The 27,018-nt window shown below is 35.5% G+C and overlaps 1 protein-coding gene across 1 annotated transcript in view; it reads left to right on the top strand.

Moving 5' to 3' along the window:
- ERC1 (ELKS/RAB6-interacting/CAST family member 1) overlaps positions 1–27,018 on the top strand; it is a 541,536-nt gene that overhangs the window by 142,472 nt on the left and 372,046 nt on the right. The window contains exons 5-8 of the mRNA XM_004381205.2: positions 913–1,068; positions 2,364–2,447; positions 5,611–5,778; positions 24,100–24,267. Of these exons, the coding sequence (XP_004381262.1) occupies positions 913–1,068; positions 2,364–2,447; positions 5,611–5,778; positions 24,100–24,267 (576 nt within the window). The remainder of the gene's footprint in view (positions 1–912; positions 1,069–2,363; positions 2,448–5,610; positions 5,779–24,099; positions 24,268–27,018) is intronic.

Here is a 27,018-nt window from a genome sequence, read left to right on the forward strand (position 1 = left end):
GTGAGGAGTGTGCCTCTTAGGTCAAGTAGATACAAGAGACTAAACGGGCAGCTTCTGTCCGGAGGTGAGATGGGAAAGCAGAGAGGGTTAGGAGCTGGTTGAATGGACATGAGGAATCAGGGGTGGAAAGGAGGAGTGTGCTGTCACAGTATGGGGAGAGCAATTAGGGTCACATAACAATGCATGTATAACTTTTTGTATGAAAAAAACATTGAATGCACAAGGATATTCTATTAGGAGGTGATTTTAGTAATAATGATTTACAAGGACAGTGATTTTTTAAAAATTATTATGAAATATTTCAGATTTATGCAAAAGTATAGAAAATAAGACTTCCAGCATAAAAAATCTGATTGTTAATGTAATTATATGTTTTTGTGCCATGGGGATGTTAGTAGAATTTTTATTATTGTAAAGGTGGTTATGAACAGTTTTCTATAGATCTTTGTTTGAATCCCTCTCCCCACCTTACCCCCCGCACCTTTTTGGGGCAGAAATATGCCTTTTAGGGGGTCACCAAATAAAATGATAAAATATTAGAGCTAGTAAAGGCTTCAGTGTTAATTTTACAGTCATTTTTTTAACTAGAAATTTGTTGACCAAAAAGTGCAAAGAAAATTTAACCAGTTTTCCATTGCATCTACTTCTTCGGTAATTCTGTAAACTTTATTTGAAAGAGTTCAGAACTGGAGGAAGAGATAGAGGAAAAATCATACTGGGATGTAAGATTCCTGGTTTTCCAGCCAAATGGACATAAAGGATGTATTTTAGAAACAAGGCATCAATGCCAGGCAGTAATTTTTCTGCATATTTGTTTGCCTTTATTAAATTTAACATCTTTACATACTAGAGCTTTCAACCTCTCTGATTTTTTGTGAGTACTTTAGTGTCTAAATATTCTGTTGTCCTCAGGATTCCAAAATTTCTTCTATGGAGCGTGGCCTTCGAGACTTGGAGGAGGAAATTCAGATGCTGAAATCAAATGGGGCTTTGAGTACTGAAGAACGGGAAGAGGAAATGAAGCAAATGGAGGTGTATCGGAGCCATTCTAAATTTATGAAAAATAAGGTAATAGTGTGTGATACTGTAATTCTTAAAAGGAGTTTGAAAAAAGTGATGCATATTCAAACTTCCTGAGTGATGATGAAGATCAGACTTCAGGGAAGAATACTTCCAACACAGTTTTTTCAAATGGAACTTTCCTAGAATTAAAGTCAGAGTTACTATCACTGTATACTTATTAGGAATTTTTATTTAAAAGAAAATTACTTGTGTGAAGCTATGTATTGTCACAGTTTAATGTTTCATATCAGTAACTCAAAGATGATTTAGTAGAATTATAACTAGATGAAGTTTTTTTTTTTTTTTTTAACTTATATATCAGGTTCTTAACCTCTTGTGAATTATTTTAAAAGTCAAAACCCTAAGAGACTAAACTCTACACCTCCCTACTTTTTTCCCCTGAAATGGGTTAAATAAAATTATGTTCTCCCTTCAAATACAGTTAATTCCTCAAAGGAAAACCCTTTGCTCTATCCCTTAGAGAAGATCCATTTACTGTCAGGCTTATTGATTCCCACCGGGCCTATATACTTGCCCTGTAGGCCTATAAACAGTAGGATAGGTACCACTGATACGTATCAGCCCATGTTTATGACACTGAGTTACAATATTGCTTCCTTAGATCTGAAGTAATTTAATTTGAGTATGTAGACTGTCTAGCAGATTGGAAGGTTTATTTTATTGCGGTTATCAATTTATCATTTTGTTGTAGTTTAATTAAAAATCATAATTGTAATTATAAAATTTAGCTGGAAGAGAAAGTGTTTTTCCTTTTCTAGAACCCTATTGTGTTAGTTCCCCAATTTCTCAGAACTCAAAATGGAAACATTTCCAATAGTGTAGAGAAATAACACAGTTACAACTCCCTGTCCAGTTTCTGGCATCTTATTCTAGTAGCTATGCCTGGCATATAAGTCTGTAGAATATTCCTCTGTTATTTTAAGAATCTATTAGCAATGCATTGTTTGGCCAATTTCATTATAATTTTAGAAGTAAAAAAATCACATAGCCAACTTTCTCTTAGTTTAGATCTCCCCTCCCCCCAGTAATCTGAGAACAAAATATACTTCAGTATAATCTCTATGCTTATGAATCCCATTTTCTGGTAATGCATTCCAGTCCATTTAAAAACCCTGTGAAAATAGGGAACCCATCTAGAGCCCTTTGAAGAGGGCATTAGGTGAACAGATTTGATTGTGTTATATAAGTTATTATTATTCCAGTTACTGCTTTGGCTTAAAATCAGCTAATAAGACCAAAGTTGACAATCTAAGTGAAAAAGTGTAACAATGTCGTGACAGGTAGAGCAACTGAAGGAGGAACTAAGTTCGAAAGAGGCTCAAGGGGAGGAGCTGAAAAAGAGAGCAGCTGGTCTTCAGGCTGAGGTCTTTGCCGTAAGATTTATCTCTTTGTGTGCAGTGATCCCACAGTGGGACCCTGCTAGCCCTGGCTTCTGAGTGGCTTATACTTTCATTCTCTGTGGTTGGCAGCTTTGCCCAATACTAGCACTAACCAGCCTGCTCTGCTGTTTAACTGACTCCTGTTCACCAGCTTGACCCATATGTCACTTTGTGTGCAGTGAGCCCTCACATGTTCTAGAAGTTCTATGCCTGGTTCTTTATTGTTGCTTTTGTCACTCTGAATGGTACTTCAAACCTTGTTTTTCTGCAGTCCTTTTCCTATTACTAGATACTTGTTGATTTATGTGAATGGTGGCCTTTTTCTTATAACGTACAGGAATATGCACATGTTCTGGATGTATCACATATGTTTATTTGAATTTGAAATTCTCAAATGAAGTGCTTTACCTTCTAATACAGACCTTAAGTCCCTATTAAGTGATTTTGCAACAAATGCTAGTTTCTTTAGAAAATAAACTAGCTTTCTGTATAGAAAGTGATTACCTTATTTAGAGTTACGTAGTAAATTAGAATTAGCATGACTTATTTAAGTCTCTAAATCTAGTTTACACTTCTAATGAACTTAAAATTCCATTTTAAAACATAATGAAATAATAGAAGAATAGGGAACATTCTATCACTTACTATAAGCATTTTATTATCTCCTGAGGTAGATATATTATCAACCTAAATTTGTAGATGAGGTAACTGAGTTAACAGAGTGGTGCCCAGGAAAACACAGTTTTTAAGGGGCAGAGTTTGATTTTTATACAAGCAGTCCGGTTCCAGAACCTGTGCTTGTAATTGCTCCATTATACCGCTAGGCCGTGTATGCATTTGTCAGAGTGTTGAGGAAAACTGTTTCTGAAAATAATTGGGGCTGTGACTGGAATGAAGCATTTAAAAAAACAAAATTGCTTATTGATGTTTGCTATTTATGAACCACTTTATAGTATAGATAAAATAAGTAAAATGTTTTGTCTGAAAAGGTCTAGTTTGGTTTATGGGTAACCACGTATTATCTGGAGAAGTTGATCTATAACTTTATCTTTTTCTTTCTTAGCTACTATTATACATTTCTACACTGCATCAGACAACAGGCTAAGCACAGTCCATACATTATTATATTTAGTCACTAAACAATACGGTGGCATTGGTATAACTTCTCCATATTACTGAATAGGAAATCCCAGTTTAGAGAGGTAATTTCTCAAAGACACATAGCTAGCTCAGCTTCATTTGTGATTGACTAAAAGCCTTGTGCTCCTAACATTTGCTTCCCATTTATAGTATTCTTTCTTTTCTCAGTCTTTAAGGTCAATCTAGCATTATTTTAAGCTTATTTAATAATGCAGGTGCTCAGAAGACTGAGATAGATATACACACACACACACATAAATATTTATATATACTTGATCACATGATTAGAGGTAGCTGGAAATTTGAGTAATCTTTAAGCCATAGTTTAGTAGCTGAGTAAGTGATGACACTTTGAGTATTTCTTTTGACTATTCATTCATACAACAGATGTGTTTTAGTGCAATGTTAGGGGTAGAATAATATGTATCTGCCTTTTTTGGTTGATAGAATGATGTCATGAAAGACCCAAAACCATCACAGTATGTGATAACTTCTGAGTGCTTAGGGGTTTTACAGAATGAAAATCACAGCCATTCACAATTATCTTCCACGATATTCTTAGTATTCTCAAGTAATATGCATACAATAAATATTTGTTGAGTGAATTAATATTTGTTGAATGAATAACTATCTAAATAGAAATTTCATGTGTATGAGAAAAAATTATTTAAAGTTTATATTTCCTCATGGAAATTGTTCTCAAAAGCTTCATTACATTAAATACTTTCCAATTTAAAAAAAAAAAAAGCATACTTTTCACTGTTGTGTTCCATCAAGTTGATTCCGATCGATAGCAACCTTACAGGGCAGAATAGAACTGCTCTATAGGGTTTCCTAAGTTGCGGTCTTTACAGGAGCAGATTGACAGGTCTTTCTCCTGTGGAGCCACTGGTGTGTTTGAACCACTGGCCTTTCGGTTAGTAGCCGAGTGCTTTGACTATTGCACCACCAGGGCTCCTTTTCCTGACTTCTTGTCAAATTTATACTTCTAAAAATTAATCTTTTTTTAGTGTACAGCTACCTTGCTTGGCAGTAGATATAATGTAAAAGTAGACCTGATTTCTGTTTATTTGGCTTACACTTAGAATAAAAGAATATTTAAAATATTCTTAGAAAAATAGTAGAAATGTAAAGGAGATGTTTGAAATAAAATATTTTCTAACTTAAGAGAGAAATTTATGGGAGGATAAATTTGGCACCTACTGATTTATAGATTACCTTGTCAGAGGTATGAGCTTCAAATTGTTCATGTACATTCTTATAGAATGAGATTTTATGCATTCTTTGTTTAGGTCACATAGGCCTATCCATTTAGTTACTATTGACATGTTATACGTGATAGAATTTTATAGATGGAGTCTTTTTTAGTTCAGTATCCACAACTCATCAAAATTATTGGATTTTTTAAAGTGCATGTTTATTACGCCTTTTAACACCAAACGTAGATTTTAAGATAAGAATTTTATGTAAACTTTTGAGAAGAGGGAAGAAAAACTCATTGAAAAAATTAAACACAGCAGGAGAATCTTCTGAATTTACTTTAAATAACAACACTAGGAGTTGCTTTATTGTCTTCTGTGTTACATCTATACTCATCCTGCATTTGATTCATCATGTTCTGAAGAGGTCTGACAATAAAATGAAAACTTTTTTTCAGCACAGTGGTGTTCAGATGCTTACTGATATTCATACTCATCTAACTGAATTGGGGTTTCCTACCCCTCTATTCCTTTTCTAAGGGGTTTCAAAGAATATTTAGCTGACACCAGTAAGTGAAACTGGAAATTTTTCTGTTTGTTGAATAAGCTTTGTTTGTTTGGGGGTGTCTATCTAAGATTAGATGATGCAAAAAAAACAAAAAAAAAAACCAAAAAACCGAACTATGTACTCTCATAAAATTAATGCTGCATTTAGTTTCATATCTTATGACTGAGTCCTGTCAAAAATCCAGATCAGAGAAGATTGTTTCATTTCTTCCTTCCTTACGGTGTTTTATTTTCTTCTCTAGATTGGTCAGGTGAAGCAGGAGCTGTCCAGAAAGGACACAGAACTACTAGCGCTACAGACAAAGCTAGAAACACTCACGAACCAGTTCTCAGACAGTAAGCAACACATTGAGGTGCTGAAGGAGTCCCTGACTGCTAAGGAACAAAGAGCTGCCATCCTACAGACTGAGGTATGACAAATTCTGGAATTTGCGGATAGTCAGTTCGTTGGCACCATTTTATATGTGTTACCTGTACTCTTTCTGTTATGTTTAGAGTTGGAAAATACAAATAATTCTATAATTAATTCTCTAGCAACGTGATCAATTATTGTATTAAAATGTAGCCATCTTTTTTCTGTTGTTATTTGATCTAACAAACTAAAATTGGTAGAGTTTACTTACATTTTTAATTCTTTGGGCTTTCAACAAGTACTTAAAAGTATACTCTAAACTAACATTATTATAATGAAAGGATAGTTGTAAAATAGAAATAATTGATTTAGAATTTTAGTTCTTATCCATGGTAAATCTTCCAGTCATGAATGGCAATGAGTTTGGTTGCCCTGTGTTTGGATTATGTTTAATTGTTCTAAATTTTTTATTTTATGGCTAGGTTTATGTCAGGAACCTGTGGAATCTAGGAGATGTTCTAGATAGATCTAGTTCTGAGCTACAGATCATTAGACAGTGTATCTTCATATCCTGTTTGAAATAAAGTTAGTATTTTTAGAAATCTTAGAAGATTAAATATCTAGTCTGTCAGCCCTGACTTCAGGTAGGAATACCCTAAAAAATTCCAAACAGATGAGAATCTATCATGTGTATAATGATGAAAGAGACGGAATTGATGATACTGTTTGGATTTACTGTCTTAATATAAATATTTTTTAAACTTCTCAGTGAACTAGGGGACTTAGGTAGGAATAGCTAAGTAGTTTTGCTTCACAGAAGAAAAAATAAAGCATAAGATTAGTTTTTGCTTTTGTTAAGAACCAGATCGTAGATAAATAAGGGCATAGTTTGATGGAAAAAAGGAATGGGGAGGAAAAAGAATGATTAAAAACATCATAGCCTAGAAGATCAGAATCTTCAAGTGAGGAGAAATGAGGAAAGACAGAGGGAAAGGACTGAAACTTTATTTCATACGATACCTTCTGTGCAGTTCAGGGCTTTGTTGACAGTGAGAGATTTGGGTGATGTATTTGTAATTTTTTGTGCATTTTGGCTAAAGAACCTACACTCTTTCTATTTTATTTTAGTCATGTTTCACTTTATCATGATACCTGTTCCATTCTACCTCACATGGTATTTTGTATATAAAATCACGAGATTTAGTAGTGGTTAAGGCTCAGGCTCTAGAGTCATATTTACTGAGTTTAAACTTGAGTTTACTACCAGTTATGTGATCTTGGGCATGTTATTTAACCTCATTCTGCCCCACTTTCCACATCTATATGATGAAGAGAATAGTAGTGCCTTCCTCGTAATGTTGTTGTAAGGATTAAATGACTATATTCATGCCTACTTCCTGGTACATAGTAACACCTTTGTATCTTAGTCATTGTCATCATCGTTATAAGTCTGGTAATAAAATCAGCTAACACGTATAAACTGCTAAGATGTTGTTAGAGAACATAGTTGGTTTTCTTTTTCATTGGCATAAATTTTATTTCGAAGATATGGTTTTTCATGTTTTATCAAACTAAATTTAGTTTATTCACAGTTACAAATATAGAATCATCTAGAAATGTTACTGACAAAGTTATTTTATAGCTTTATTAATAAGAGCTTTTCACGGCAGTAACTTGTGTGCATGCAGTACTACAGAAGGGTCAGAAGAGGGTGCCAGTGTTTCAGAGGTGAGCCCTACTTCCAGGTTTGTTACTGTTATAGCCTTGAATAGAGGCGGCAGGTGTGTGAACCAGAACACCAAGCAGTTGGTTAATGATAATGCAAACATTTAAAAGCTTGTCACAGTCTAATAAATGACTTTTTCCCCTTGGCAGTCCATCGTTCTCTTTGTACCCCTCTCAAGTAATGTTCTTATTAGCTAGGTCTCACACAGATGGGCTTGTGATTGGTTTCTTGTACCACAGAGAATAAAGACTGTATTTGTGGTCACTCTCGAATGGCTTTTATGTTTGTTTTTAGCCATTATGGGAGTAGCTGAGTCTCAACGACTGCCTCGTAAGTTACTAGGACAACTGTTCTAAGCAGCCATCTTGTACTAAAAGATAACAGTGTAAAAGCTAACTACCTTTTGAATTGGGGGATTATTATTAGCATTTATCTTTTTTAAAAAATTACTCTAGTGGCAGCTTGGCAAGAGTTACTTTTTTTCCAAAGCGTCTTTCCCATATTGCCAAACCAAACCAAACCCATTGCCGTTGAGTCGATTCTGACTCATAGAAAACTTATACGACAGGGTAGAACTGCGCCAGACGGTTTCCAAGGCTGTGTATCTTTATAGAAGCAGACTGCCACATCTTTCTCCCGTGGAGCTTCTGGTGGGTTCAAACCCCCGACCTTTCAGGAACTTCTGGTTAGCTATCAAGCACTTAACCACTGTGCCACCAGGGATCCTCTTTCCCATGTTAGAACCCAGTAAAAGGCAGTTTGAACCAGCCCTTTGAAAGTTCTAATGTATTCCTATATCAAAAGAAATACTCTACAAAGAGTTTTACAGGTTGCTGTCATTCTGCCTTATGTTTAGATTTCTTCCGTTAATATCATATAATTTTCCCCCTCTGTTTCTTATGCCCTAATCCCTAACAGCCTGAGGTAAACCAGATGCCATCCGATACTGATGAAGTGTCAAAAGAATTTTTTTGAAAACACCTTAAGCTTACAAGCATTTTCACCTCCATTATTTTATTTGACCCGCACAGTAATGGTATAGGTTAGGCAAGGTAAGGATTTTAGGCAAAATAAGTAGTGTTGTCTTGCTTTTGTAGTTGAGAATTATGTAGATTGTTTATTAGCATACTACTTTGGATTGACACTTGGGATCACTCTCACGAGTAACCCTGGGACTTTTAATATAGGCTACAATATTCTCAGGAATTTTTCTGTCTTATGCCTGCTTTCGTGTTCCTAAATGTTGATGCCATACCATGGGCCTCTGTTGAGTTTATTTTCTAGACAAATTCTCAATGTGCAAAGCAGAACTGATTTATCAATAAGTTAAAATAATGTAGACCTTAATGACTTTTCTGCCTTGCTACCCACTACCAATAAAAATGTCAGAGAATATCTTGAATAGGACATTTTAAATAGAATCCCCCAAATACAAACCTTAAAGAAAAAATTGATAAGTTTGAGTCCATTAAATTTAAGCATTTCTAGTCAACAGTGAACACAACTGGCAAAGTTAATAAATAGATGACTGATGGGGAGAAGATATTTTCAGTACCTCCCCAAATAATAAGTGATTGAGATAAAGAATTTAAAAAGGGATGCTTGCAAATCCATAAGAAAAGGACTGGAGGGAGGGAAGGATTTGAATAGGCAATTAATATACAAGGAAACCTAAATAGTTATCAGCTATATGGTGAGATTCTTAATTTCACTAGTAAACTGAGAAGTGCAAATTTAAAAGACAATGGAATACTCTACTTTGTTTATCAAATTGATAAAACTTAGAAAACGAGTTAACATTAAGTACTTGTGAGGATTTGGATAAACAAGAACACAGATGGCATAGTTGGTCCCAATAATCCTACTCTTGGGTATATTCCCTAGAGAAACTTTCCCACTGGTCCACAAGAGGACATGTATGAGGGTGTTCACTACAGCATTATTTGTGAGAACAGAGAATTGTAGGCAGCCTAAATTTTCATTAACTATTTTTGTTAGGTGCCACCGAGTTGATTTTGACTTGTAGCAACCCCGTGTGACAGAGTAGAACTCCTTTATAAGGTTTTCTTTGCTAGAGCAGATCACTAGGTCTTTCTCCCATGGAGCTGCTAGGTGGGTTCAAAGCACCAACCTTTTGGTTAGCAGTTGAGTGCTTAACCATTGAGCCACCAGAGCTCTTAATGTTCATTAATTGGGGGTTGGATAAGTAAAATATAGTGGATGTGTACCATGGAATACTATGCAGAAGTCAGAAGCAATGATCTGGAAGTATACGTAGGGCCATGGATAGGTATTTTTTAAAAGTAAGAAACAGGGTGAAGTTTATAGCATGATAGCATTCATATAAATTAAAAACACATATGTATGCAAAAATCACCATCTATATTTCTAAGGTACATACCATAGTGAAGAATTAACTTTACCCAAGAAAGGTCTGGCCTTTGTCCCTGGTTCGTGGGTGGTACCCTTGAAACCCTTGGAATGTCCTGAGCGATGGGAGTGTCTTTGTTGTTCATGGTGGGCCCCTCCATAGTTTATACTAACCAGGTGACTCCAGATAGGGGCTGGCCATACCAGAGAGAATAACCATGTGATTAGGGGTTTGGAGCTTTAAGATATATGATATCAGCCTGACCTCCAGGAATGGGAGTTAGAGATCACAGTCATGTGGCAGTGGTTCAGTAAGCATGCCTACATAATAAAGCCTCGATAAAAACTCTGCCAAGGCTCCAGCAAGCTTCCCTGATTGACAATATTCTGTAAATTCACAAGTCACTTTGCCAGGAGGGTGATATATCTTGACTTCACTGGGAAAGGATAACGGAAGCTTCACATTTGAGACCTTCCCAGACCTTACCCTATGTGTCTCTCCCTTTGGCTGGTTCAGATTTGTGTCCTTTTGCTAATATAAAGCTGTAATTATAAGTAGTAGCTTTTTCAGTGAGCTCTGTGACTCATTCTAGCAAATATCGAACCTGAGTGGGTAGTGGGAACCACTGAATGTCTAGCTAGCTGATCAGAAGGGAAAGTGGCCTAGGGATCCTCGAGCTTGCATCTGGTATTGTAAGGGGGTATTGGGAATCCTGAATATGTAGCCATCTGGTCAAAAGTGAGCATGGCCTGGGGACTTCTGAGTTCACATTTGGTACTCTGAATTTGTAACCAACTGGTCAGAAGTGAGGGTGGCCTAGGGAACCCTGAGCTTGTGGCTGGTGTTTGAAGTCTTGGGCAGACTTGGCAGCCTGGAGGACTATGTCTTTGACATGTGAAGTTTGGCCCAGATCCAGGTAGTTGGTGTCAGAAGTCATTTGCATAGGAATATTCAAGAACATATATTAAACACATTAGAATGGATGTCTACTTAAGGGGGAAATGGGTATAGGGATTGGACATGAGTGGAAGAATTATAGTAAAATAAAACAAGAGTGGAACTTTGCATGGATCATAATTTTAAATGAATTGAGGAATATGAATAATTTAGTTCTTTCTCAAAGGTTTGGAAGCAATAATTCCGACTGTGTAACTTCTGTGAGGGTAAACTGCATGTAATATCTGTTACCACACTGATTTTCAGATGCTCCTATCTTTCCTTATCCCTTCCAACAGTGAGCATCTGTCAGCAAGGACTTTACACTAGGGTTGTCCTGAAGGGCTATTATTTTTGGTAACCAAGAGGCTTGGATTTTAATGGTGACATGTGGACAGCAGATATGCCTTAATCCTAAATGAAGTAGGGATTTGAAACTGAGACCTCTCTATAAATCCAGGACCCTCATAAGAAAAGGTAGACTAGAAAAATTCCTCCTACCAGTTTTAGTTGATAACATGAGAGATTGACTTACTCACCTGACATTGGCTAGACAAGTTTGAGTTTTGGGAAAGAAGTCTCTTCTCCTGCAGGTTTGAGTTTGAAGGTACATAACTACTCTCAAGGGACATACTTGAAACCTAGTCCATGAAGATTCCCACAGATAAAGCCCTGCTTAGAATGAATTTACAACTCCACATTACTTAATCACTTGTGGAATTTAGTCTACCATGAGTCAATGTCAGGAGTAAGAACAAATAGAGCGGTTAGACCTAGGAAGATCAGAATGAGACTGTAAAATAAATGATTAAAGTAAAGGATGGACTAGCGAGCATGCGAACACTCTCCACAATAATTGAGCAAAATATACCTTGTCGAGATCTTGTTTCAGGATGAGTAAAAGCTGATGTAACGTAGTAAGGGCAGTACTGTTTACTATAAAACCCATTGCCGTCGAGTCGATTTCAATTTATAATAACCCTATAGGACAGAGTAGAACTGCCCCACAGGGTTTCCAAGGCTGAAATCTTTACAAGCAGACTGCCATGTCTTTTTCCTGCAGAGTGGCTAGTGGATTTGAACCACCTACCTTTTGGTTAGCAGCCAAGCACTCTAACCATTGCACCGCCAGGGCTCCTACTGTTTAGTATAGTGTCTTTGAATCTTGACTTTGCCACTTACTTGCTGTGTAAGTTTATACTTTTTGTCCCTCAGTTTCCTCATCTATGAGAAGAATAATAGCATCACCTTGTAGAGTGTTTTGATAATTAAATGAGTTAATATACGTATGTACATAGTAGCACTCAGTAATTTTAAACAAAAAACCGATTCCAACTCATAGCGACTCTGTAGGGCAGAGTAGTACTGCCGTATAGGGTTTCCAGGGAGTGGCTGGTGGATTTGAACTACTGACCTTTTGGTTAGCAGCTAAATTCTTAACCACTGTGCCACCAGGGCTCCAGTAAATGTTAGTTATTATTATTAAATACATGAAGGAAGAATTTTAAAGCAAGACATTATGATACCAGACAGATTTTAAAAGAATTAAGCAGATTTTTAGACATGAATTAATTAAATTAAAAATGGTATTTAAACTGCAGAGAGGTTCAGGGAAAATTAGCATATTGGAAAATCTGATGAGGTATTACCTAGAGGTCAATAGGAGAGATTAAAAATATAGAAATTTCAAGAGACAGAAAGGGCCACATAAACCAGAGATTCAATCAGCCTGATACCAGAAGAACTAGATGGTGCCCAGCTACCACCAGTGACCACCCTGACAGGGAATACAACAGAGAGTCCCTGATGGAGCAGGAGAAAAGTGGGGTGCAGAGCTCAGATTGTAGTAAAAAGACCAGACTTAATGGTCTGACTGAGACTAGAGGGACCGTGGAAGACATGGCCCCCAGACTGTCTGTTAGCCCGGAACTGAAACCATTCCTGAAGCCAACTCTTCAGACATAGATTAGACTGGACTATAAGACATAAAATGATACTCGTGAGTAGAGTGCTTCTTAGCTCAAGTAGATACATGAGACTAAATGGCCAACTCCTGTCTGGAGGCAAGATGAGAAGGCAAAAAAGGACAGGAGCTGGCTGAATGGACACGGGAAAGCTGAGGTGGAAAGGAGAAGTGTGCCTGTCACATTACAGGGAGAGCAACTAGGGTCACATAACAATGTATCTATAAATTTTTGTATGAAAAACTAACTTGAACTGTAAACTTTCACTTAAAACACAATAAAAAAAATAATAAAGACAGGTTCACAGTCATGGAAATAGAAGGTCCAACTTATGTCTACAGGAGTTTAAAGGGGGAGAATAGAGGGAATTGGTCGCAATTTTAAAAGAGATAATCGCTGAGAGTTTTTCTGACTTGATAATAGGCATAGGTACTTCAAATCAGGAGCAAATTATTCTTGAGCAGGAAATTATCCACACCTACATATATCATAATGAAATTACGGAAAAACCAATCTTAAAAGCCTCCCGAGAGCAACGATAGATTAGCTACAAAGGATTATTATACCAACAGCTGATTTTTCAACAGCAACAACGTGAGTGAGAAGATGATACAATAAAGTCTTCAAAGTTTAGAGAAAAAAAATGACAACTCAGAATTCTGTACCTAGCTAAACTATCATTCATCCATGAAGGTAGAATAAAGATATTTTTTCAGACTAACAAAAATTGATAGTGTTTATTACCCATGGATCCCCATAGAAAAAACTGCTAAGGGATATACTTTAGAAAGAAGGACATCGTATCCAAGGAGTGAGATGCAAGAAGGAACAGTAGACAAAAGGACATAAATGTAACAAGTAGGAAAAAATAATCAAAAATTAGTATAATAGTTTGGCACAGACCTGACAGCAATAGTACATTAAAGCCAAAACTCTTAAGATCAGTTAAAAACTCCCAGGATCAAAAAAGGTGAAGACTTTCAGGGACAGATCATAAAAGGAATAGCTTATCTGTTGCTTCTACGTGTTGTTATGAAGTTGCTAGATGATGATGATGTTGTTTTTGTTAGTTGCCATAGAGTCGATTCTGGCTCTTAACGACCCCATGTATACTGTATCAGATTAGAACTGCTCCATAGGGTTTTCAGAGCTGTTACCTTTTGGAAGCTAGGCCTGTCTTCCCAGGGTGGGTGGGTTTGAGCTGCCAACCTTTTGGCTAGTAGTTGAGTGCCTAAGCATTTGCTAGATGATAGAGCAGGTGAAATTCCGTACCTGGATTGTTTCTGTCTTCCTGTCAAGAAGATGATCTTGGGACCGAAAAGGGTAAAATGTGTATTTAAAGGGTGGTAAAATGAAAATGAAGCCCCAGTTATATGAAAAATGAAAATAAGAACTCATTAAAGAGATCTACAACTTTGGTACTCAAAGTGTGGTCTAACGACCGCAGGACTGGCTCACCTGGGAGGCTGTTAGAAACACAAAATCTTGAGCCCCACCCCAGAACTACTGAATTAGAGCCTGCATTTTAACAGGATCTCCAGTTTGAGAAGCACTATAAAGTTGTTTTATGGAGCCCTGGTGGTGCAGTGGTTAAGAGTTCGGCTGCTAATCAAAAGTCCACAGTTCAAATCCACCAGCTGCTCTTTGGAAACCTGTGGGCAGTTGTGCTGTGTCCTATAGGGTTGCTATGAGTCGAAATCGACTTCACGGTAACGGTTTTTTTTTTTTTTGGTTATGAAGTTGTCTGTCTTTTGACTAGGACAGTTTAAATCCCAGAAACAAATAAAATCTGCTGTTGATCATCATTGAAGAATCATGAAGATAAGAGCAGTTTCTAAGGTTGTCTTTGAACAAATGTCATTTTGATTTTCCAAAAAGAAAGAAAGAGGATTGCTACATCTACACACAATCTAACCTTTTTGCTATGTGCAATTTTAGAGTGGAATATTGGAGAGAAGGCTTGTGAGGACCTTGAAATGGAAGTCTTGATCACTAAGAGCCAGCATTAAAAATAGGTCATCTCAGCCTGATAGAATGGGAGAAAAATGTGGAACAGAACCTCAAATTCCTTAAAAAAACAAACAAAAAACCAGACCTACTCAACTAGTTGAGACTGGAGGACTCCCTGAGACACAATAAAACATTATTTTTAAAAAAAATAGGTCATCTCAGACTTATTTTATATTCTTCTTTGGTAGGATTTCAAGACTGGTAGATCGGGAATGTATGGGAGATACAGTAGATTTGTAGTTTTTCAAGGCACTGGCAAGGCAATTTTAAAAAGGTGGAGAAGTGTAAGCTGGACAGCTGTAAAATGACTTTTCCCAAAAGGTGTTGTTTAATGCTGTATGATAACCTACATATAAATTTCCAGTAGTATCTTATAACCCTCTAAACTTGACTTTGCTTTGTTAAATATTTTTATTAATCAATTGGATGGAAAAAAAGATGGAGAGAAGAGATACAACGTGCATGTTAGATGGGAAATTCAGCATTCCAAAAGATCTTTACAGAGCAGAGTAATGGGCTAAAACTAGAAGTATATAACTTAATAGGATGAATATAAAAGTCTTTATTTGCCATCTCTCCCTTTTTCCAGTGAAAAGCTAGCAAAAATGAACAAACAAAAAAGCCCTATTTAAGAAAAAAAAAAGCAAGACAAAACAGTCTACTTCAATATTCCCTCAGTGTCTGGCTGTTGTTGTTAGGTGCCTTCAAGTCTGTTCCTACTCATAGCAATTCTGTGTACAACAGAACGAAACACTGCCCTGTCCTGAGCCATCCTCATGATCTTTGTTATGCTTGAGCCCGTTGCTGCAGCCACTGCGTCAGTCCATTTCTTTGAATATCTTCCTCTTTTTTGCTAACCCTCTACTTTACTAAGCATGATGTCTGTCTCCAGGAACTGGTCCATCGTGATAACATGTCCAAAGTACATGAGATGAAGTCTCGCCATCCTCACTTCTAAGGAGCGTTCTGGCTGTACTTCTTCCAAGACAGATCTGTTCATTCTTTTGGCAGTCCATGGTATATTCAGCATTCTTTGCCAATACCATAACTCAAAGGCATCAAGTCTTCTTCGGTCTTCCTTATTCATTGCCCAGCTTTCTCATGTATATGAGGCATCTGGCTAGTGGCTACAAAAAAAAAAAAAGTTATGAAGTCTTAGGTTGTTTCAAAAATGTCGACAGTAAGGAGGTAGTCATTAGACCACACCTAAAATAATTATAGTTAGTTCTGGGTATAATGATTTGAGGGGCATTGACAAAGTTAAGCATGTTTAGATGTAAAGAGTCTGAAACCATGATTTATTAAGGAACAATTAAAGGGTAGCTTGGAAAAAAAGTACTTTTGAGCGTACATGATGGTCTGCCTGTGTTTGAATAGCTGTTGTATGGAAGAGAGTTTGGCCTGAGGAGTAAACTTGGACTAATGGATGAAACTACCAAAAAACATTTTTATTTATATTTTTACTTCATGATAATAGATAACTTTTTACTATGCCTATTAAAACCAGGGCGCGGGCTGCCTTTAGAGAGGAACCATGTATGTACCTGGTTATTGCTGGAGATGTTTAAATGCTAGAGAGTTCTGTTTGAAAAGGATATTGTATAAGGAGATTCAGACTTGGATGAGAAATTGAATGGGGTGACATTTTAAGGGTCCCTCCAATGCAGAAATCCCTCTTTCTGTGATTCTAAGGGTTTTCAGATAGATAAGTCTGTAAGGCTTAGTTGATCTTAGTTCTGATACTAGAATGAGGAAATGTTACAGACATACTGGCTTAGAATGATCAAGATAGAAGAACTAGGTTGGCCTTGTTTTATTAGTTTTATAGAGACCAAGAGTGGTAGCATTTTTGTTTAGGCTGCATGGCTGAATACAGCTTATTGCAGTACACTTTGTATAGCCAATACTGTGTCCTCTTTGCTATGAGTTTTCAAGGGAAAGTGGGTGGGGAAGATATTGACATAAGCTTTTTAGATTATAAATTTGCAGCCCTTTTTTGGGTAAACAAAGTATAAATAGACTGTGTACTGTGTAATGGTAAATGTCTCTACCCCTGGCCTTTTTGGTCACAAAACTATTTTCTCAACCTATCTTAACCTTTTTTCTGTTTATATTAGTAAGCAGATCTATCTAACTACATAGCAGTAGAAATAACTAATTGTAAGAAAAAAGTGGCTTGTTTCCTGTAATTCTTTTCTTGGTTTTGCCAATATTATCGTTCCCTTTCTTACACTCTAGCCTTTTTGTTCCTCTGAGCACTCCAACTTTTTTTTTTGTGGGGGGGTCAAATATGAGGCTTCAAACAGAGCTCAATGCAGTTTATTGAAATAGCCTTTTAAAAAAAGTTTACTTGCATATATAGTTTATATGCTGTCAGTCTTAAGGCCCAATGCCCTTCACCCAGCCTCTTTCTAGATGGGAACAATGGAAAATGTGATGGTAGGAAATTATACTTAATAACCTTGGACAAGTCGCTTATTAAGGCTGGCCTTTGATTTCCTCAGCTTTAAAATGAGTTTAAATTAGATTATTTACTTTTTTAAAAAATTTATGAAATATTACAGGATACCAGAAAAATGCAGGATATGATATAACAGATAGTTACCACTCAGATTTAACATACATTAATGTTTGACCATATTAGGTTATCTGTAAAGGTCCTTTAAAAAAGAAACTAAATATTAAATGGAAGATCTAGTTTAAATAGAAAATCTTGTTAGAATCTCAGATTTTTAGAACTGGTTGGATTAGGAATAAAGATTTGGAGCTGTCATTATGGAGGTGGTGGTTAAAGCCTAGGATTGAATTGTTTTCTGCAGAGGAAACTGTGTAAAGCAAGATATGAAGAGGGGAAAATGGTAGAAGATCCATTGAAGAAAACTGAAAAGGTGCAGTCAGAGAGTTAGAAAGGGGGAGGTCATATTGGCAAAGCCAAGAGAAGAATTATAGGAAACAAGCCACTTTTTTTGGGCAATTAATTATTACCACTGATAATGCAGTTAGCTAGATCTGCTTACTAATGTTTAAAAAAAAAGAAAAAGAAGGTTGAGATAATAGTTTCATGATCAGACGTGCGAGGCCAAAACAGCAGGGTAGTCATTTTTCTGTTTGCTTCCATGTGTAGAGAAAACCTTGTTCTGTTTTTGTTGAAGTTGGCATAACCTATTTGCCACAGACCTCGATGCTTGGCATGCTGGGTGGATGCTGTTTCTCTAACTTAGTTGGTGTGAATAAACAAGGTTTTATTCCTCCTGCCAGGAATGGTGTTAGGGTGATGACTGTGTGTCTTGCTAGTCTTTGAGGGGTTTTCCTGAATATGTTTTTTGTGGTTTGTAAAATATGGACCTCACACAAAATTATACTACAGATTTAGTTCAGTCCAAACCAAGAGATCAGTGTAGAATTCAGAGTAATTAATCTAGTAGTAGCAAAGTGGTTTTTGTGGTTGTTTTTATCTCACATCTCCAGACCAACACATTTAAATTCTGCATTGCATGAAAAATTTGACCAAGAATAAGTGTATGCAAGAGATTTGAATTGAACACTTAGTAAAGAAAAGATCCTTTAGTAAGTAGGACATGGACTTTGGTGATTTTTGTGCCTAATGTTTGTGATATGAAATATTTTTTATATCAAAGCATATGTTTCCAGCCATACTTACACCAAAGGTTTCTATGTTTATAACAAGAGTTTTCAGTCATCAATTCCTGTGGGTCCCAAACCTGACATTCCTTCAAAGTGGCATGCAGGTATCTGTGACTGGCTAGCACTGACATGTTTCCAGGTCATTTAACTGAGTCAGGGATCTAACATAAAAGTGTAGCTTGGGCACCTAGGTACTTTTGGTAAAGAAGTTGCGCGTAAGGTCTCATGGATATTGTCTTATGAGATGTTGGTACAATCAGAATGGAAGAAACATTTAGAAATGATGAGGGATATTTTCCTGCTGTGTTATGATCCCTGACTTGTAGATGAAAAGACTTTTTTATTTTTCTGAAATTAATACTGAGAAGAAATGGGAGACAAGGAAATTAGGCAGTGAAGACTTCTCTACAGGTTTAAATGTCTGTTTAGTATTTAGTGTATTTAGGTGATACCGGGTAAAATAATGTTTTTTAGGTAAGTTGCTTCGTTTTTTGCTTGTGATTACTGGTTAGGCATGTCAAAAGTAGAAATATATAGTATACAAAATACAGATTAGAATGTAGAAATTAGATGCAGATGATTTAGTATGTGATTTATTTATTTTTAAAATTTCTGTCATGAATAATATTCTAAGGAGTCCCTACTTGGTGAAACGGTTAAGCGCTCACCTACTAGCTGAAAGATTGCGGGTTCGAACTCACCCAGAGGTGCCTCGGAAGACAGGCCTGGTGATCTGCTTCCACAAGGGCACAGCCTTGAAAACCCTATGAAGCAGTTTTACTCTGCACACATGGGGTCACCATGAGTCGGAATCAACTCAACGATGACTAACAGCAGCATACTTTTCTAAGACCCCGACCTCCTTAACTTTGCAGAAGGGTCAAAGGATTCAGTAAGTACTCTCTTTACTCACTGTAACTGATGCCCTGTAATGGATTCAGCTAATAGGAACCAAATCTGATACTGTCAAATAGGATTAGTAGCCACACCGGCTGGCTTGAGCTGTGCCTGAATGCCAAGTGGATAAGGGTCGATGGGTTCTTTTAGCATCTCGAGCAGTCTGGTTGTTGAATTCATATTCCACAATGGTCTTTGCTCTATGGTGGCAGTCCTTTTCTCCCAGCTGAATCAATCAGTTCTGATATTTCTTTTTCAGACCTTTTTCTCTTTCTTTGCATGGTGGGGTGTTTCTCATTTTGATTGGTAGACAAATAGAAACGAAAAGAGTTTTGTTACCTTGCACCTTAGAAAAAACCATTAGAGAACTCATTGATAATCATGTAGTTCATCATTGTTTGCAGTGGGTTTGTGTTTTTACCCTGAGGTCTTTAGTGCTGAATCTAGGCACCAGAACTGGAAACTTTAGTAAGATCTTTTGAATTCACAGGGCTTGACTTACTGAAGTTCTGTTTTTTTTGTCAGTAAAATACATTTTATATCACTACAAAATAATTTTTTCTTTTTCCTTGTCCCTGAGGAAAATACTAAGTAGGCTGGCCATCTTGACATACATTAACTTATAGTTTACAATTCACGTAATGTTCAAGGGAGGAGCGCATTTCTTCAGATTCTCTTTGATTTCTTTAACCAGCATTTTGTAGTTTTTAGCATACAAATCCTGTACGTGTTTTGCTAGATTTCTATGTATTTCATTTTTGGGATGTAATTGTAAATGGTCATAAATTTTGGAAATAGAATTTGAATATTGGATCATTTAATTTTGGCCAATTCACAAAATATCTGCATTTTTTAAAGCAAGTATAAATATGCCTGTCTATACTTTAGTATTATTTTTATTAAGAAATATCTCAGGCATATAAAAATAGATAAGATAATAAAACAAACACTTTAAAATGGTGTCTTGATGTACAGAAGTTTCAAGTTTTAACATAGTTCGGTTTTACAGTTTTTTCCTTTGTGGTGTATCCTTTTTGTGTCTTTAAGAAAAAAAATCTTCCAATGTCTTAAAGGTATTTTTCTATATTTCCTTCTTAAAGTTTTAAAAATTTGCTTCTCATATATCAATCTTTAGTTCACCCATAATTCTGTTTTGTGTATGATGAGTTAAGGATCTAACTGCCCCTTCCCCTGGTATCAGTACTCTAAAAACTATTTATTGAATACTCTGTCCTTTCCTCACTAATTACAATGTCAACTCTGTTTTATATATGTATGGATCTATTGCTGGGCTCCTATTTCTGTTGCAGTGGTCTGTTGATTCATTCCTATGCTAATACCATGCTCTCTTACTATTTTTCCTCTTGCTTTTTTAAAATAGCTTTACTGACATAAAATAAACTGCAAATAATTAAAGTGTACAATTTGATAAGTCTGGACATATACATCTGTGAAACCAATACCACAGTCAAGATAATGAATGTTAATCCATCACTCCCCAAATTTTTCTTGTATCGCCTTGTAATCCCTTCCTTTTGCCCATCTCTGATATTCCCCACTTCTTCCTCCTTCCCTGCCTCATTCTTAGACAAGAACCGATCTGCTTTCTGTCCCTGTAATTAGTTTGCATTTTCTACAGTTTTATATGAATTGGATCATACAGTATTTACCCTCCCCCCCGCCCTTTTTTTTGGTCTGGTTTCTCTGACTCAGTATAATTATTTTGGGAGACATCCATGTTTTAACATGTATCAGTATTTCATTTTGAGTTTTATCCATGTTGTATCCGGGCACCAGAACCTGGATACAGTTATTGTATTGGACAGTGTTGTAGCATGTATCAATAGTTCATTCCTTTTTGTTACTGAATAGTGTTCCCTTATATGGATATATCATCACAGTTTCTCTCTTCACCTGTTGATGGACATTTGGATTGTTCCCAATTTTTGGCTAGTATGAATAAAGTTGCTATGACCATCGGTGTACAAGTCTTTGCATGGGCATATTCTTTCTCTTGGGTGAGTACATACGTGTGAATGGCTGGATCACATCGTAGGTAGATGTATGTATGCTTAGCATTTTAAGGAACTGGCAAACTGTTTTCAAAAGGGGTTTTACATTCCCACCATCAGTGTATGAAAGCTTGTTTTTCTACATACTTGTTGATACTTGGATGGTTAGTCTTAAATTTTAGCCATTTTAATAGTGTGTAGTGATAGTCATTGTGGTTTTAAGTTTACATTTTCCTGATGACTAATGATGTTGAGGATCTTTCTGTGTGCTTACTTGCCACCCATATATTTCTTTGGTGAAGTGCCTGTTTATAGCTTTTTCCTGTTTTTAAAATTGGTTGTTTTCTTCTTGAGTTTTGAGAGTTTTTATATATTGTGGATACAAGTCCTTTACAAAATACATGATTTGTAAATATTTTTTCTCAGTCTATGGCTTATGTTTTCATTAAATTATATGGTATGTTAGAAAATAAGTGTTATTGAATGTGTTAGGGATCAAAACTTCGCTATATGTGTGGGTTAGTTTCTGGACTCTATTGCAATGATCTATTTGTTTATTCATGTACCAACGCCCTGCTCTTATTATTTATTATTAGCTGTATAATAAGTCTTGGTGTTTTATAGGGTTAGTCTACTTTGTTTTTTTTTCTCCTTGTTTTTCATTTTGGGTAGTTTCCATTGCTTATATTTTCAAGTTCACTAAACTTTTCTTCTGTAATGTCTAATCTGTTGTTCATCTCATCCAGTATGTTTTTTAATTTCAGACATTTGTAGTTTCCTACTTTCATGTTTAAAATTTTTTTTTATGTCTCTACTTCACATAGGGTTGGATGAAGAAAATTGTTTTATATAGAAGTAAAGATTTGTAAAGCAGACATGATGAAAAAAGGGGGTAGGGAGATAAAGTAAGGTGAATGACAAAAAAGATAAGGATGGTTTTTATAAATCAGAGCTTGTGCTATAGACGAAGAGTAGATTTAGTAGGAGTAGGAGAAAGAAAAGAATAAACAGTGTTTGTGATTCAGAAGAAAGATTTTCAGAGTTTGAAAGTTCTTAGGTGGACCTTTCCAGAAGATAGTAAAAAGTTAATCATGTATGATTTATTGAAGTAGAATAGAGGTAAATCAGAGGTGAAATAATGTTATATTGACAGGGCATGGTAGAACTTGTGGTGAAGAATTGTAAATGGGACCTAAAAAGATTGCTTCCCCAATTACTTGCTTGGTGAGACTGTTGGCGTAGAAGTGTTTGGTAGAAATGTAATTTAGCAGAGTGAAATCCGGTTTATCTACATATTTTTCCTTTCCAAAATAGTCCGACATAATTTGTAAGTACTTAACGACTTAGCTACAGCAGTCTCAAATGAGACTGGTCTCCTAGGTAATTTTCTATAGAATTTACTGAGCAGTATGTACCACTGTACACACTGTACTGGTTCTCAGTTACCTTGTAGTTCAGTATAATATTAGATCATTCTTGAGGGTTTTGCTGTACTCTGAGTGTGAGTCATTACTCGTATTACTTGTTTTTTCTTTGTGGGTTAATCCATAGCTAGATAGGAAAAATAATATAGGATAAGTTAAAGATGAGAGATGTTTTATAGAAACATACTTGATATCTTAAATTCGCACTGTCCAATATGATAACTAATGGCCACATGTGGAATGTAGCTAGTATTTCAAATTAAGATGTGATATAAATGTAAAATATACACTGGACTTTGAAGGCTTAGTGGAAAAAAAAAAGAATGTAAAATAGCTCATTAATAATTTTATATGGATTACATGTTGAAATTATAAGTATCTTAGATATATTGGGTTAATAAAACAGATTATTAAAATTGATTTTACCTCTTTCTGTTTTACTTTTTAATGTGGCTACCAGAAAATTTAAAATTGCATATGTGGCTTGCGTATACGCCTCACATTATGTATCTGTGGGACGGCCCTGTCTTAGGTGAAAGAAATCCACCTCCCTGTTTTGCTATAATCAAATGTGTAAGTGTTTGTTGAATTATTTATTCCTTAGTGGAAAAGCAGAAGACACACATACAAATTAGCGTGTAAGTATGCATGGGGTGACTAAACGCTGAATAAAATTAGCTGTCAATGGATTATAAAATAAATGTTATTAGATTTCTAGTTATGTTAAAGTTCTGTCTGCTGAAAACCATTATACTTCAGGGATAAATGTAAGGAGATACCAGATTTTAGCTGATTAGTCTTGGGATCTGAGAGTAGGCCTTTGCTTCTGCCTTATATGAATAACTGTTAGTAGATTCTGTCCTGAAGGTATCACACCCTGGGGCTAGATTGCATTCCCTGATACAGCAAGTGTCATGCTTGGTGATGGTTATGGTTTTTTCTCTGATTTTAGGTTTTCTAAAGCAAAAATGCTAATTCTTGAACCCCACCCCTGCTGAATCAGAAACTCTGGTGGCTGGGCCTGGAAGTCTGTGTTTTAATAAGTCCTCTAGGTGATTTTGATAGACAAAAAGAGAAATTGCTTTTCTAGAAGTAGAAAACTCAACTTCTTTATAACCTCTTTATAGCAGTTCTCCATTCTGTTTCCTTATTCAGATCTGTTTATTCTGGTATAATCAGTGTAAATTTAACTGATTTAAAATATATTATTATAAAAGTGTCCACAAAGTTTTAGAGTTTAATTTCTAGATGATAACAATTATATGTAGAGTAGTATTTTATTTGATTCTAATGAAAGGTTTACTATATAAGTAGCATTTGGACAACTTTTGACATTTAGAAGGAATTATAGTCCTTTCTTTTAAATTAATCATTTATAAAACTTCCATTCTTAGGTGGATGCTCTCCGATTGCGTTTAGAAGAGAAGGAAACCATGCTGAATAAAAAAACAAAACAAATTCAGGAAATGGCTGAGGAGAAGGGGACACAAGCAGGAGAGATACATGACCTTAAGGACATGCTGGATGTGAAGGAGCGGAAGGTTAATGTTCTTCAGAAGAAGGTAAGGTGCAGATGTTCTGACTTCCGTGTCCCACCTCTGGCACACATCCTCATTCCTACCACTAAGTTTTACCTAAGAGCTGACAAAATTTCTTTTTCCTCCCTCTGTTTATATTTTTGAGGTTAGTAGTTGAAAGTATTTTTGCAGTAGATAGTTAAAACTGCTCTGCATATTCAGTTTTTAAAATTCTAAAATAAACACTGTTAGTATCTTTCAAAAGTATTTTCCATGCTGTTGTTTCTCTTACATGCCTTGTCAGCTGCCTAAGTGTTTGAATCGACATTCTTCTACCTCTTCTAATCCTCTTTTGTTGGAACTGTAATGCCATGATAGTTGCAACTCCATCTACATGATTAATAAGATGGCAAATTTGAATAGAAAAACATGGCTACTAGAATTAATATATCATGTAGATGCGTCAAGGAAGGAAGAATTTCTTTGCTCTTTTCCCTTAAGTATTATTAGAAAGAGGCTAACAATGGAATAAATTGGAAAAGTACTATAACAACCCCCCTTCTTTTAGCTGAAGTAAGAGAGGTGCGCTTGAGATAACAGTTACACTAACCAGTGGTATACATTGTTTGTATCTGTCAGGTGATAAATTATAAATATTTGTCATTGTCCCAGTTTATTTTTAACCTCTGACAATAGTTGAGGAATAAAACTCTTTACTAAACCTCAAATTCAGCTACAGAGAATCGTGTCCTATAGCTGTAGTTTATATTAGTTTGATTTTCATTTGCTGTCTGTAATCATAAAAATTTGAACACTGTAGATATGGTTTGACTGTATCTTGTTTAGTGGGTACTGATTTATTGTTTTAAATTTTATACATGTTTTCATCTTCCCCCAACTACTCAGTTCCCCTTATCTGTTTTTTTTTAATTGTTGTAGTTTAAGTGAAAGTTTACAATTCAAGTTAGTCTCTCATACAAAAATTTATATATACATTGTTATGTGACCCTAATCGCTCTCCATATGCTGTGACAGCACACTCCTCCTTTCCACCCATGCCCTTATCTGTTTCTTATGTATCCTTCCAGAAACATTCTACACCTAGTCAAGCAAAAATGTATTCTTTTTTCTGTTTACCTGTTTTTTTAATTCTTCCAGAAACATTTTATGTGTATTCCATATACAACCAAAAATGTGTGTGTGTGTGATGTGTGTGTGTGTTTAAACACAAATGGCACCCCTTCCTCATTGTCTGCTCCTTTCTTTTTTTTCAGTTAGTATATTTTGGAGCTCCTTCTAAGGGTTTTTTTTTTACTGATGGTATTGTGTGGATGTACTACAATTTATTTAACACGGTTTCTACTGATGGGCATTTAGTTTGTTTCAAATTGTCTGCTTCTACATAAAATGCTGCAGTAAAAAATGTTGTACGTATTCTGTTCATGTGTAAACTAGCTTCTTGGATAAATTCCTTGAAGTAGAATTGCTGAGTGAAAGAGTATGTACATTTGTAATTCTGATGGATTTTGCCAAGTAGGGTTAGAAAGGTTGTACCAACTTTTTTCCTCACCATCAGTGTATGAACGTGCCATTATCCCCCACATACTTGTCCAGACTGTGTTAGCAAATTTTGATTTTTTTACCACTCTGATAGGTGAGAAAACATTATGTCAGTGTAGTTGCAGTTCTTTCTTTATAAGGTTGAATGTGTTTTTATATGTTTAAGATCTCTTTTTATTTTATTTTCTGTAAATTACCTGTTCAGATACTTTATGCATTTGTATTTCTGTTCTTCTGTGTTTTTTTAAAAATTGATTTGTAGGATTTCTTTACTCAATTAAGAAGTTAACTGTTGTAGTTTGATGTGAGTTTCCAATATTTTTTTTTTTTTGGCTTTGACTTTGTGAGTGAGTGTGTGTGTAAAATATATTCAGAGTTTTTTATATTTATCAAATTATATTTTTAAGGCCTCTGGATTTTGTGACATACTTCAGAAGTTCTATTTTAGCATGTCTCTTCTGTTGACCTGTCTTTGTATTCAGTACCACGCTGTTTTTATTATTATGTTTTTAACAAATATATCTTAATAACTAGTGAGGCCAGTTCCTTTCTTGCTACTCTTCTTTTTTAGAGAGGTTTTAGCTGTTTTTGTTTGCCCCTTTTTCAATGTGAAGTTTAGCTTGTCTCATCCCCTGGCTCCTCATTCTTTCTGTCGTGTTTTTTTTGTTGGAATTGCGTGAAATTTGTAGAATATATTAATTTAGAGAGAATTGACAATTGTCTTTTCATGAGCTCAAGTTTTGTGTTCCTCAGGAGTGTTTTAATGAAGCTTCATAGATCTTGTACATTTTTAAAATTTATTACTAGGTTTTCTCTCTGTAGTGAAGAAGGTTATATTCAATATATCTTCTAACTGCTTATTTTTGTTTGTTTTTTAATACATGAAGGCTTGTGATTTCCATGTTTCCATGTTTTATGCTTAGTTACCATACTGAATTCTCTTAAGGTTTGGATTGATTTTTTTTTAGTTGATTCTTTTTGGTTTTCTAAGTATATAATAATACCATTTTCAAATAATTATTATTTTGATGTCTTCAGTTTTAATGTATGCACTTCATTTCTTTCTCTTGTCTAATTATGTGTACTAACTAAATAATAGTGGTGATAATGGACATCTTTGTTTTGTATTGATCTGAATGTGAATGTTTTTAGTTTTCTCCCTTAAGTATGATGCTTACTTTTGGATTAAAATTGATCAGTGTATCATGTTAAGGACATATCCATCTAAATCAAATG

The sequence above is a fragment of the Trichechus manatus genome, unplaced genomic scaffold (genome assembly GCF_000243295.1).
Source record: "Trichechus manatus latirostris isolate Lorelei unplaced genomic scaffold, TriManLat1.0 scaffold00081, whole genome shotgun sequence".
NCBI lineage: Eukaryota > Metazoa > Chordata > Mammalia > Sirenia > Trichechidae > Trichechus > Trichechus manatus.